The sequence below is a fragment of the Mustela lutreola genome, chromosome 4 (genome assembly GCF_030435805.1).
Source record: "Mustela lutreola isolate mMusLut2 chromosome 4, mMusLut2.pri, whole genome shotgun sequence".
Lineage (NCBI taxonomy): Eukaryota > Metazoa > Chordata > Mammalia > Carnivora > Mustelidae > Mustela > Mustela lutreola.
The window spans coordinates 117,174,577-117,188,118 of NC_081293.1; the positions used below are offsets into that span (position 1 = coordinate 117,174,577).

Consider the following 13,542-nt stretch of genomic DNA (forward strand, 5'->3'; position numbering starts at 1 on the left):
CAAGTCCTTTTCACCTGTTTACCACCTTTGAAGTTGTGATTAAGTTACTTAACTTACTTGATCCCGGGTTGGTTTTGTTTTTTTGTTTTTTGTTTTTCCTTTTTTAAGATTTTATTTATTTATTTGACAGATAGAGATCACAAGTAGGCAGGGCAGCAGGCAGAGAGAGAGGGAAGCAGGCTCTCCACTGAGCAGAGAGCCCGATGCGGGGCTCGATCCCAGGATCCTGGGATCATGACCTGAGCCGAAGGCAGACGCTTTAACCCACTGAGCCACCCAGGCGCCCTGGTTTTGTTTTTTTTTTAAAAGTATTGTCCTAAGGATGAAATGAGATAAACTATGTGAAAATGCTACATATAGGACTTGGCACATACTAGATTTCCATTACATATTAGTTTTCTCATGATAGTGTAGAATTAAAATGGTGTTAATTGAATTACTTTTTAATTTTTTTTAAATTAACATAAATTGTATGTTGCCCCAGGGGTACAGGTCTGTGAATCGCTAGGTTTACATACTTCACAGCACTCACCATAGCACATACCCTCCCCAATGTCCATAACCCCACCACCCTCTCCCTCCCCATCACCCTCAGTTTGTTTTGTGACAGTAAGAGTCTCATAGTTTGTCTCTCTCCTGACCCCATCTTGTTTCATTTATTCCTTCCCTACCCCCCCAAGCCCCTCACATTGCCTCTCAAATTCCTCATGTCAGGGAGATCATATGATAATTGTCTTTCTTTGATTGACTTACTTTGCTAAGCATAATACCTGCTAGCTCCATCCACGTCGCAAATGGCAGGATTTCATTTCTTTTGATGGCTGCATAGTATTCCATTTTACACACAAACACACACACACACACCACTTCTTCTTTACCCATTCATCTATTGATGGACATCCAGGTTCTTTCCATAGTTTGGCTATTGTGGACATTGCTGCTATAAACATTTGGGTACACGTGCCCCTTTGGATCACTCTGTTTGTATCTTTAGGGTAAATACCCAGCAATTGCTGGGTCGTAAGGTAGCTCTATTTTCAACTTTGAGGAACCTCCCTGCTGTTTTCCAGAGTGGGTGCATCAGCTTGCATAATTGAATTACTTTTAAAAGGAGGCACAGTAGAAGATCTGTAATAATAAACTATTAGAATGGCTTATCCAGGATCTTGTTTTAAGCAAAGATCTGCCCAAATGGATTGGCCATCCCTCAAAGTAGGACTTCTTTTATATAGGATTCAACAATTTTTTTTCTCCTTAAAAGTTTGCTAGACATTGGGGTACCTGGTTGGCTCAGTCGGTTAAGTATGTGCCTTAGGCTCAGGTCATGATCTTGGAGTCTGAGGATCGAGCCCCATGTCCTGCTCCCTGCTCAGCGGGGAGTCTGCTTCTCCCTCTGCTCCTCCCCCTGCTCCTTCTCTCTTTCTCACTCACTCTCTCAAATAAATAAAATCTAAAAAAAAAAAAAAAAAAAAGTGAGGGGCGTCTGGGTGGCTCAGTGGGTTAAAGCCTCTGCCTTCGGCTCAGATAATGATCTCAGGGTCCTGGGATCAAGCCCCGCATCAGGCTCTCTGCTTGGCAGGAAGCCTGCTTCCACCTTCTCTCTGCCTGCCTCTCTGCCTGCTTGTGATCTCTGTCAAATAAATAAATAAAATCTTTAAAAATAAAATGTGAGTGTTGGACACTATAGTGAACAATCCATATGTTGCATATATTTTTTGTGGCTGGGCTTAGAATAAGTTCTATTTAAGTGTTTTAAGCCTTGTTGTAACCTTACATCAAGGAAGGATGAGGAAAAAAAAAGTCTGTTAGTGTAATTACCAGTCACATTTGAGTAGCCACAAAAACCCACAAAGGGACACAAGGAAACTTTGAGGTGATGGATATATGTTTATTACCTTGATTGTGGTGATAGTATCATGGGTATATGCACATGTCCAAACTCATCACATTATACATAAAACATATTGGTTTTTGTATATCAACTATACCTAAGTAAAGCTATTTTTAAAAATGTGAATTATCAACATATCCTACGCAGACTGCTTCCAAAAAGACTTGATTAAGGGATACCTGAGTGGCTCAGTCGGTTGAACATCTGACTCTTGATTTCATCTCAGGTCATGGTCTCATGGGTTGTGGGATCAAGTCATGTGTCTGGCTGTAAACTCAGCAGGAGTCAGCTTGAGATTCTCTCTCTCCCTCTCCCTCTGGCCCTCCTCACCCACACGCAAACATGTGTGTACACGCTCTCTCAAATAAATCTTAAGAAAAAGATTACTGGTTAAATAAGCCTGCTTGAACACATTTAACTCTGGTCCCTCCATGAACTTCCTAAAATTATAGTGAAGGGATATAAAAATGTATAGAGATTAAAAAACAAAATTGGAGAGGGGTGGCATCAGATACGTCAACAAAATTGTAGAAAGCACATGGCCATTGAAAAGGGACTTAAAAGAGAAAGCTAAAACTTGCTTTCCTGTAGGTGGAGGTAACCTGTAAGAACCAACATGATTTTCTTTTTCTTTCTTTTTTTTTTTTTTTTAAGATTTTATTTATTTATTTGACAAAGAGATCACAAGTAGGCAGAGAGAGAGAGGAAGGGAAGCAGGCTCCCCACTGAGCAGAGAGCCCAATACGGGACTCGATCCCAGGACCCTGAGATCATGACCTGAGCCGAAGGCAGCGGCTTAACCCACTGAGCCACCCAGGCGCCCCCAACATGATTTTCCAAAGAACCCCCAGAAAAGCTCAGAAATTGGAAGGCCTCCTTAAGGCTGGTGTGTAGGATGGGACTAAAAACAAGAAGAGTATTGAAGTACTCTATAGAGTGTTTTGAGTATTAATGAGTTCATGATACCAGATTCCTTACATTAAATTGAGCAAAGGACTGCTTCTCCTTACATCATTTGGACACACAGGAAGGATTTACTCTGGAGCAGTTGAACCAGGGAGTCTCTGGATTCAAGGACATCAGGTCCAGGTGATGGTGGGGTTTGTAGTGCCTTGCTGCAAACAGGAATATGTATGCTGAATGGTCAGATCCTCCAGCTCCCTTGCTGCCAGATTGCTGCTGGGAGAGAATCTCCCTCTGGAAGAACTAACCAACCCAAGAGATGAAATGTGTACTTATTCATGGTCGTGGCCCTCCAGTGGTTTGCAAGGGCGGTACTCAGTTACCATGCAGTTAGATGACCACTTAGCCACAAGCCTCAAGCCTTCCCCCTTACATAATATGTAGACATCTTATAGTAATTTTTAATACTCCATTCTTTTTTTTCCCAAAGATTTTATTTCTTTATTTGAGAGAGAGCAAGAGAGTGAATGAGTAGAGGTGGGGTGGGGCAGAGAAGAGAGGGAGAAGCAGACTCCCTGTTGAATGGGGAGCCTGATGTGGGGCTTGATCTCAGGACCCTGAGATCATGACCTGAGCTGAAGGCAGACACTTAACTGACTGAGCCACCCAGGCAGTTCTGCCTCCTGTATATAGTTCTTAAGGAGCAACTGAGGATATGGCCACCAAAACAAGGAAGTGGAACTAGAAAAACTAAGTTGGGACCTGGAAAACAGAAGGGTCTGACACAGGAGAGAACATCAGCTCTGTGGTGACCTAGGTAGTCAGTGGTACACACTAGAGCACAGGGCCAAGGATCTTAAAGGAACATCTGTGGTATTGAGAAGATGGAAAAGATACACAGTAGGAAGACAATGGAGAATGTGTGAGGGAAATCAAGAAATAGCAATTTATGCATTTTGAAATATTTTGAAATTATGGAAATGAATCTTAGAAGCAGCTATTTAAAAAAGATGAAAGTTCATGTCTCTGGATAGCGGAAGGGCTGTGGGAGGAGACTGCTGTTTTTCATAAAAAATTCTTGTATTGGTAAATAGTGCACATGTATTACCTTATTAACCATTATATTTTGTTTGACAGTTTATAATTTTTTATTCATAAAGGAATGAATATTCTTATTATACTCTTTTCTTATTGTTTTTCAGTTGCCTTGTAGAAGGGGATGCCAAGGAAGAAATACTTCAGCCACCAGAACCTCATCCAGTGCCACCCATCTTGACACCCTCTCCCCCTTCAGCTTTTCCAACAGTCACGACTGTGTGGCAGGACAATGATAGATACCATCCAAAGCCAGTGTTGCATATGGTTTCATCAGAACAACATTCAACTGACCTCAACAGAAACTACAACAAATCAGCAGATCTTCCAGGGAAAAATGAATCAGCTGGTGAACAGATGGATAAGAAATTGGAGCGAAATTTAAGTTTTGAGATTAAGAAGGTCCCCCTCCAAGAGGGACCAAAAAGTTTTGATGGGAACACGCTTTTGAATAGGGGACATGCATTTAAAATTAAATCGACTCCACCTTGTATAGGTGATAAAATCTCTAAGTCACAGGAATTGAGTTCAGGGGATCTAAAAGTTGATGATGTTTCTCAGAATTCTTGTGTGGACTGTAGTGCAACACAGTTGAATAAAGTTCCACTTACTCCACCAGAAGAATCACAGAAGAATTCATGCACACCTCCAAGGCCAGACCGCTTGCCTCTTGATGAGAAAGGACATGTAACATGGTCATTTCATGGACCTGAAAATACCCTACCCAGGCCTGATTCATCGGAAAGCAAATCCTCAGATATCCACTGTCAAGCAGTGAAAACTGTGAGTCTAACACCGAGCCCCGCAACACCAGCTGAGATCCAGGATCTTGCAGATCATCCCAACAGTCCGCCTCTATTCAGAGCACCCCTTAGTTTCACTAATCCTCTTCACTCTGATGACTCGGACTCAGATGAAAGAAACTCTGATGGTGCTGTGACCACAAATAAAACTAATATTTCAACAGCAAGTGCCACGGTTTCTGCTGCCACTAGTACTGAAAGCATTTCTACAAGGAAAGTATTGCCAATGTCCATTGCTAGACATGATATAGCAGGAACAATTCATTCAGGTGCTGAAAAAGGTAATAATAACAGTATCTAACACTTAAATATTTTTATTCTGTGCCAGTCACTGTTCTAAGCATTTATCTGTATTAATTTTGCTCTATTCCACATTTCACTCTAGTACCTACAGCAGAATTTCAGTATCTTACATACTTTTTTCTAAAAGTAAGCTTTTGTATATTGTTTCCTTGATTTGGTTAATTGAATCATTAGTTTTTGTGTTTCCCAGATATTTCAGTTGATGTAACTGAAAATTTTTGTGTTTTTTTTTTTCTTCCTGTGTTACAGTTTTTATTATTTTCTGTGGGTTAAGAGATTTAGCTCACTGAATAATTAGAAATCCTTTGGGGAAGATAGAATGGCTTAAAGTAACAGTGACACAAATAATGTGGGATGGCTTGACTGGCCATTTAATTTCATCCACGTTTATCACAAATACTGGTTAATCATCTTTTTCTGCTTGTTTAACTACAAAACACCTTTTAAAACAATTCTCTTCACAAAATACTTGCAAATGAAGCTACTTTCAACTCTGAGATTAACCAAGAAGCAAAATTGCAACTACTTAGCAGAATACAGGAAATTTAATTAAGTCAGTAGTGAATGTGATATATCCTCCTTATCTAAGTCACTGCTACTATTATTTAATTAATGACTCTCTTTTTAAAACTGTCTTAGGTTTTCAAGGTAATACGTACATTTGGTTCCCAAGATGTATTGTTGGTTGTTGAAACTCATATTTAATCTACTAAAAAAAAACCTGGCTGCCTTCTTAAATAGGCCATAAAGTTGAGAGCTAATGTAATAAACACAAAAGCTATTACGGGTAGATTGATTATCAGTGGTCATTTACTTGTCAGTGAACTTTGGTCTTGACTTACATAGGTTGGTATTTACAAAGTGCAGGCAGAGTAAGTACTGTGAACTTGAAAGATAACTTCGTTTTTCTATTTCTAACCTAATAAGTACCACTCATACTATGGTGCCTTTATTTCCCCCAGCTCCCACATACTGTGTTTTTTAATCTTGAGAATGTATCTGGTAGAGTAAGGAGAATCTAAGTAGTTTCTTAAATTTACAGGATTCTCTGTAGTCTTGATTCTTCTCTCTGTGTGTGTGTGTGTGTTAAATAAATAAAATAAGATTTTATTTATTTATTCCAGAGAGAGAGTGGAGGTGAGGGAGAAGCAGTAGGAAAGGGACAAGCAGACTCCATGCTGAGTACAGAGCCCAGTGCAGGGCTCCATTTCAGGACCCCAAGATCACAACCCAAGCTGAAGCTAAGCGTCAGACACTTAACTGACTGAGCCACCCAGGCACCCCTCTTCTGGATCTTCAGAAGATGATGGTTACCGCCATAAATACTACTTTACCAGTTAGCCATAATTTAAAATTGTTAATATCTTTTTCTTCCTCCACTTTGGAGTTTGAAAAATGACTGCCAAGCTATAACTATGCAAGAAAATGAGTTGAAATTTTCATTTTAGGTTTTTGTAGCATGTCAGGCATGTATCTTGTACCTAGGAAATATATTTCTTTAAACCATTCATGGAAATAGAATTTGGTGTGAGGACAGAAAGGATATGCTCATAAAAAGATATTACTACCTGATGAGTCTTTCTCTGATAATAGAAGGAGTTCCTTTAAAATACAAAATACTGTGTAAGGATAGTTGAAATCATCCTGCTGTATACCACCTCACTTGTATTCTCTCTATTTTATTTGTATGCCAAGGCAAAGATAGTTATAAATGTGATTTATGGTTTCCTTTTGCCCTATTCTAACTATACTAAATGGGTTTGGTATTAACTGAAAATTTTCCTGTGTAAGTATTCCATACTATGACTTGACAACAACAAGGAGTCCTATTTTTAATGTTTAGTTTAATTTGCTTTATAGATGAATCACTGGCATAAGAATTAGGTTTTTGTTTGCTTGTTCTAGAACTTGTTAGGGAGTTAAACAGAATAATTTTGTTTTGATTCCTTAAACACCCTTTTGTGTAAGTTACTGCCTGACAAAAATTCCTGGCTGTGAATTCTTATTTTAATATTGACTCAGGCCTCCTGAAAGATTTCTCCAACTTGGCTACACTAAGTCCCCATTCAGTGTATGGTTTGCAAAAAGCCTGTGTAAAATATGCAGTCCTTGGTTGGATACCCTATAAAACAGAAGTTCATAACATAGGAAAGGCGATCCCGAAATCCAAGGAAAAACATGGAGCTGAGAAGCAAGAGCCACAGTTAGAAAATAAAAGCCTTTAAGAATAAAGATTGTCATGAGAAAAAGAGATACAAAGTTTCTGGAAAGATACCTGATATTTGATGTAAACTAAGCAAGACTACTCTTCCTGATTTGTTCACTTTATTATGAAATGGCACAGTGGGAGTTTATGTATCCCTTCCTTCCAGCAGACATCCCTTCAGTTGTGAGCGGTTACTAATATAAAGGCAAGGGAAGAATGGTGATGGCTGTAATTATTACCACTGGATAAGGTGGATTGTTCTATAGTGGCTTAACTTTATATGCAGGAGAGAGTTCCAGTTCCAGTGATGGACTGTGTATAAAGTAATGAGCTGGAATTCTTTTCTCAGCAGGATCCAGAAGCTGTATTTTCTTTGGTCTTTAGTTAAATAAATGTAGGAAGGATAAGAGCAATCCTACTAGCTCATGCTAGTTGAAACTTGAAAAGGCTTTGCTGATTTTTCAGTCTCATTATACAAAGCCTGTCAGATATGGTTAAATAGCGAAGTACCATGGCAAGATTGTTCTTTTTTTTTTTTTTTTTAAAGATTTTATTTATTTATTTGACAGATTACAAGTAGGCAGAGAGGCAGACAGAGAGAAAGAGGAGGAAGCAGGCTCCCTGCTGAGCAGAGAGCCCAACGTGGGACTCGATCCCAGGACCTCGAGATCATGACCCGAGCTGAAGGCAGAGGCTTCAACCCGCTGAGCCACCCAGGCGCCCAAGATTGTTCATTTTTTAAAGAGAATAGTTGTTGGGCCCAGACAAAATAATACAAGATTCTTGTATTTCCCTTTCCTCACTCCATCCTTTCTAAACTGAGAATAAATACACAGAATTATATCCTCACATTTTCTTTCTCTGTCTCCAGTGAAACCTCAAAAGATCTAATACAGAGACACCTGGGTGCCTCAGTCGGTTAAGGGGCTGCCTTCAGCTCAGGCCATGATCCCAGGATCCTGGGATCAAGCCTACGTCCGGCTCTCTGCTCAACTGGAAGCCTGCTTCTCCCTCTCCCTCTGCCTGTTGCTCCCCCTGATTGTGTGCACATGTGCTCTTTCTCAGATAACTAAATAAAATCTTTTAAAACGAAATCTAATATGGTCTATGTTATAAGTTAACTGATGAGACTCACTTAGTGCATTATCTTTTCCTAGAGTGATTTTGTTTTTACTGGTGAAAAGCTTTAATATGATTTCAGTCAGTATTCTCAGAGTAGGTCATATGCCACTGTTCAGAAGATTTTAGGCATTAAATAAATGAACATTCAAAAAAGTTTAATAGTTCTGTGTATATTAGAAAAATAACACTTCAAATTTGGTATTTGTCGTTACTGTTTAAAATATGACCCAAAAAATTAATGAAATGTGACCAAAGGGCATAGTTAAGTTAAAAATGAGTGGAATTTAAGTTAAAAATGAGTAAATAGGACAGATGGTAGTATGTAATACGGCACAATTCATGAAAGGAATTAAGTAATTGATTCCAGTTTGGGAAACACTGGCTTAAGTCAAATGACCAAAGCTTTCCTTCATGGAACCAAAGCATCATCTGAAAACCCTTGCTTTCTACTGAAAACTGCTTCCGACACAGAGGGCAGAGTGAGTAACATCTGCAGGGTGTCAGGAAAGTCAGGAGAGAATGCAGCAGTGATGGGAGTTCATTTGTTCATTAAGCTTTTGTTCATTAAGCTTCATAATTCTTGATATCGAGTCAGGTAGTAAGGATTTCTTGTTTTTTGCTTTTTTAAAAACTGGCTTTCTTAGATACTTGTGGAATTGATTTTTAGAATGTCAGAGTTTTCTTGGTTAGATAACAGATTGATTCTTAATATTAATTAATATTCTTTAACAAGTTTATAATTGTCTGAATCTTATGTATTTAATATAGATGTTGACGTTAGTGAAGATTCACCTCCTCCGCTACCTGAAAGAACTCCTGAATCTTTTGTATTAGCAAGTGAACATAGTGAGTGTCTTTTCTGCTTTTACATACTTCATACCATATTAATAAAATCCAAAAAACATGGCTGATTTTAGTCTAGTTGCTGCTGAATTGCATAATAAAATTCAAGAGGTTTGAATTGATACTGACAAATGTTTTTAATTCCTTATATGAAAAAAACTTTATTTTTTTAAATACTTGAAAATGATATTTATTTGCAAGATTGCTAAAATGTTACTTAATTTTAGTTAAATTCAGTACAGTTGTATTTGAAAGTTGGTGTCTTTTCATTCACTAAATATAGCACTTATTTATGAAAAGGCATTAATTGCTTCACTGGGTGCCATTTTAGGTAAGTAAATATTTAAATTGGGTTGTAGGTGGTATCAGTTCAGTTGGTGTGAATTGAGGGAGATGTTAGGCCACCTGAGTATTAGTGAGAACAGGGAGAAAGTGATAATATTTCAGAGCCTTGATAATGTATTTCTCCTCTGTCTCTTCTTAAAAAAGAGTATAGAAACAGCTTTAATGTGTTTACAGTGTCTCATGCTTAGTGGGGTCCTCCCTAGTCTTACCTGAGTTATATTTTACCAATATTTTATTAATTTCAGCTGATTTCAAGAATGTTAAAAACCCTGAAGCCATATACTTCAGTACTACTAAATGAGTACATCTAAGTCTATTTCATGTGTAGATTATAATGAGCTTATTTATAGTAACATAATAAACTCGGATGACTGAATTCCTTTAATTAAATCTTAAGAAAGGAAACCTAAGGGGATTTTCTTGAATTAATAGATAAGAGATTATTTTATGGAAGTGACAGTTTCTAAAATATAGGGACTATTTGTGTCTTTAGTGCAAGAAATTTAAGAATTAAACATGTTAATTGTAAGATTTCATTTTTCTCAGATACACCTGTGAGATCTGAATGGAGTGAACTTCAAAGTCAGGAACAGTCTGAACAAAAAATAACCGAAGTGAGTCCTTTTGGGATTGGAACAGCTATATACTCAGTATTTTTGTTCTTTTGTTATTTTATCTTAGTTTGTTACAGAAACTGTCACCTTAAGACCATTAAATACAATTTTTGATCATGACTTCATTTTCTAGACTGTTTCTGAAATTTCTAAATTATGATGTTCTAAATCATTTTGGAGGTGCGACTAGTACAGGAGTTATATTTTCAGGGTCGTGATACTTTCTTAGATGTTCCCTCCCACTAACACTAAGTACATTGTCCCATCCTTTGGTTTGTCTGGTCACAAGACATTTCCTTTCACATTCAGGTAATGTTTGGTAGCTAAATATATTAGTCATGGGAAATACCATTTTTCATCAACATTAATATTTTCCATATTTCCCCCATATTATAATGTCTCCCAAATTAAGGTACATCTTACAGTTGATTAAGAAACATAATATACTTGGCACATAAAATAGTGGTAACCTGTACTAATGATGTTATATCTTATGTTATCATAATTTGATGAATATGGTAGAGGACTGGCAAAATGGAGTTGCATCGTGCTTTGTGTAGTAGCTCCTGCATTTTCCGTTTCATCTAGAAGGAAAAAGTAGTTCCCCTGTCTTTCTCATCTCAGTATAAAATACCATAGCATTTAAAAATTTTAAGCCTAATTGAAAACACCATTGTTTTCTTTCCCTTTGACAGTGAGAATTTTAGTAGATCTTGATTTCTTGGGATATATACTCAGACCAAATTTTTTCTTATTTATTATAAAAGGGATATATTGTAATAGCTATTCAAATATCTTCCTTTTAGGGCTTGATACCCTCTGGCACTGAAAAATGTGGTAAGTTAGATTTTTTTCCTTTTTTTTTTTATAGATTATATAAATTAATCTTCATTAAATAGCATGACTCATGGTGTTCTGAACCTGAACTATGTAGTGTAATTCTTCTAAATTAATTGCTGTCTCAGATATTATTAATCTGGAAAGTGACATTTATAATTGGTAGTTACAGGCTAATGGAGAAAAATTTATTTTAAAAATATTTTTTCTGTGTTTTAATTTCTGTTGCTTATAAAAACACTTAGAATCTGGATCTGACTGTGATTTGAATAAATGTCCCAAATTCATCTAGATTATTGAATGAGGTCCCTAGAAATCAGTTGTTTGGAATTCTTCCTTTTAGCACTTCGCATCCGTGAAGACCAGTAAGATTATAAGGCTTAGCCCAATGTTATAATCCCAAATTAGAAAATTTTTCTGCCACATTTCTTATATTATCCTGGTAAAATATATTAAGGTATTATTATTAATTCCTATAAATCGGTGCCATGAAAGCAGCTCTTCAAACAGCCTAACCTGTATAGTTCCCCCAGTTCATCAGTCATCTCTGCCCTTGCCCTCCCTTCTTTTTTTTTTTTTTTTTTAAATTTTATTTATTTATTTGACAGAGAGAGATCACAAGTAGGCAGAGAGAGAGAGAGGAGGAAGCAGGCTCCCTGCTGAGCAGAGAGCCCGATGCGGGACTCGATCCCAGGACCCTGAGATCAGGACCTGAGCCGAAGGCAGCGGCTTAACCCACTGAGCCACCCGGGCACCCCTTGCCCTCCCTTCTGCTTTAGCTGGCCACTCCCTGCATCTCTGCTTAATGGGGCTCCATTCCCTCTCATAAATGCTTATTACTCTTTGTCTCCTTTTCTGGGGCAACGTATCATAAGGAAAGAACAGAAGCTTTAGAGTCAAGCCTCACCTGGTTTGCAATTTCATTTTTACCATTTTACTTACTGTGTGACTTAGGCCAAGTCACCTCATCTTAGCCCTGTTTGTTGTTGTTGTTTTTTCTCTAAGAAATGGAGGTAATAATTGCACCTACCTGAGAGCATTGTTGTGGGAAGTTAATCAGATCGCATTCATGGAATATCAGTACTGTGCTTGTCACATGATAGGCAACTCAAACGGAAGCCAGGCTATTACTGTTACTGCCTTTATTCTCTTACTTCTGCTGATATTGCTGGATCCCTGTGTCCTTTATTTCTGAATGTATGCTAACTCCTTTCTGAATTCTCTTCTCTAGCCCATCTAGACACTGTCCTCCATTACTCCAGTCACACTCTAAATTATCCTCCACTTTCTTGCTCTTAACTCCCATGCCATTTTATTTTATCCCTTGAAACTCCTCAGTGCTGCTGGGGAACATCACTCTGCTTTACAGATTGGGCCTGCAGTTCTGGATCCTCATCCATAGTTGGGCCTTTAGCTTCGCTTTATCTTATATGTTCTGGTTGGTATCCTTTCCATTTTCCTTGATTTCTCTAAATCTTTAATTTCTTCTGGGCAACCCTCTCAGGTCCCCTCCCTCGTCGGGAGCTTTGTACTATCCCTCAATAAACTTTGCTTTGCTGCCCACCAAAAATAAATAAATAAATAAATAAATAAAATCATCAGTCCTGCTCTTACTTAGTAGATGACCTTTTACTTCACTGAGAGAATCGAGGTGTTTTGACTAGATCCTCATTTCTTTCTAGAACTCAGTCCTGAAGCCACTAGTTTCATTGCCATGCATCTCCTCTCTGTCCCCACTGCACTGTACATCATTTTACTATCAAACTTACCATACCAGGGGTGCCTGAGTGGCTCAGTTGGTTGGGTGACTGCCTTCAGCTCAGGTCATGATCCCGGAGTCCCAGGATCAGGTCCCGTATCAGGCTCTCTGCTTACCAGGGAGTCTGCTTTTCCCGCTGACCTCTCTCCTCTCATGCTTTCTCCCTCTCTTAAATAAAAAAATAAAATATTAAAAAAAAACTTAGCACACAAGTACAATGATAATGTGCTTGTCAGTCTCCTACTAACTAGGCCTCGGCTTGTTTTTGTTCTGACTTTGAGCTGAATTAATTAATTCTTAGGTTTTTGAAGAGTTGTTTAGGGGTCTCTGGCTGGCTCAGCTGGTAGAGCATGGGACTCTTGATCTCAGGGTCATGAATTCAAGCTCCACTTTGGGTTTAGAGCTTACTTTAAAAAAAAAAAGTTTTTGGGCGCCTGGGTGGCTCAGTGGGTTAAGCTGCTGCCTTCGGCTCAGGTCATGGTCCCAGGGTCCTGGGATCAAGTCCCGTATCGGGCTCTCTGCTCAGCAGGGAGCCTGCTTCCCTCTCTCTCTCTCTGCCTGCCTCTCTGTCTACTTGTGATCTCTATCTGTCAAATAAACAAATAAAATCTTAAAAAAAAAAAAAAAAAAGTTGTTTAAAAACAAAGAAACAAGCAAAAATGAAGAATATGTGACAGAGACTGTATGTGGCTTGCAAAGCCTAAAATAGTTATTCTCTATAGCCCTTTATAGAAAAAGTTTGGTGACTCTTGTCTAAACTATAAGCACTTAAGGACAAGGATCTTAAATTCTTCAATCTGTATCCCAAGTTTCTGTAAAAG

At 38.2% G+C, this 13,542-nt stretch overlaps 2 protein-coding genes across 3 annotated transcripts in view; one reads left to right on the top strand and one right to left on the bottom strand.

The window, feature by feature from the left end:
- The window catches only part of PTPN12 (protein tyrosine phosphatase non-receptor type 12), a 93,528-nt gene that overhangs the window by 77,773 nt on the left and 2,213 nt on the right, over positions 1-13,542 (top strand). For both annotated transcript variants that reach the window (XM_059170928.1, XM_059170929.1), the window contains exons 13-16: positions 3,997-4,973; positions 9,092-9,169; positions 10,058-10,125; positions 10,932-10,962. In XM_059170928.1, coding sequence (XP_059026911.1) covers positions 3,997-4,973; positions 9,092-9,169; positions 10,058-10,125; positions 10,932-10,962 — 1,154 coding nt within the window. The remainder of the gene's footprint in view (positions 1-3,996; positions 4,974-9,091; positions 9,170-10,057; positions 10,126-10,931; positions 10,963-13,542) is intronic.
- The window catches only part of TMEM60 (transmembrane protein 60), a 216,442-nt gene that overhangs the window by 67,535 nt on the left and 135,365 nt on the right, over positions 1-13,542 (bottom strand). The gene's annotated exons all lie outside the window — the stretch shown is intronic.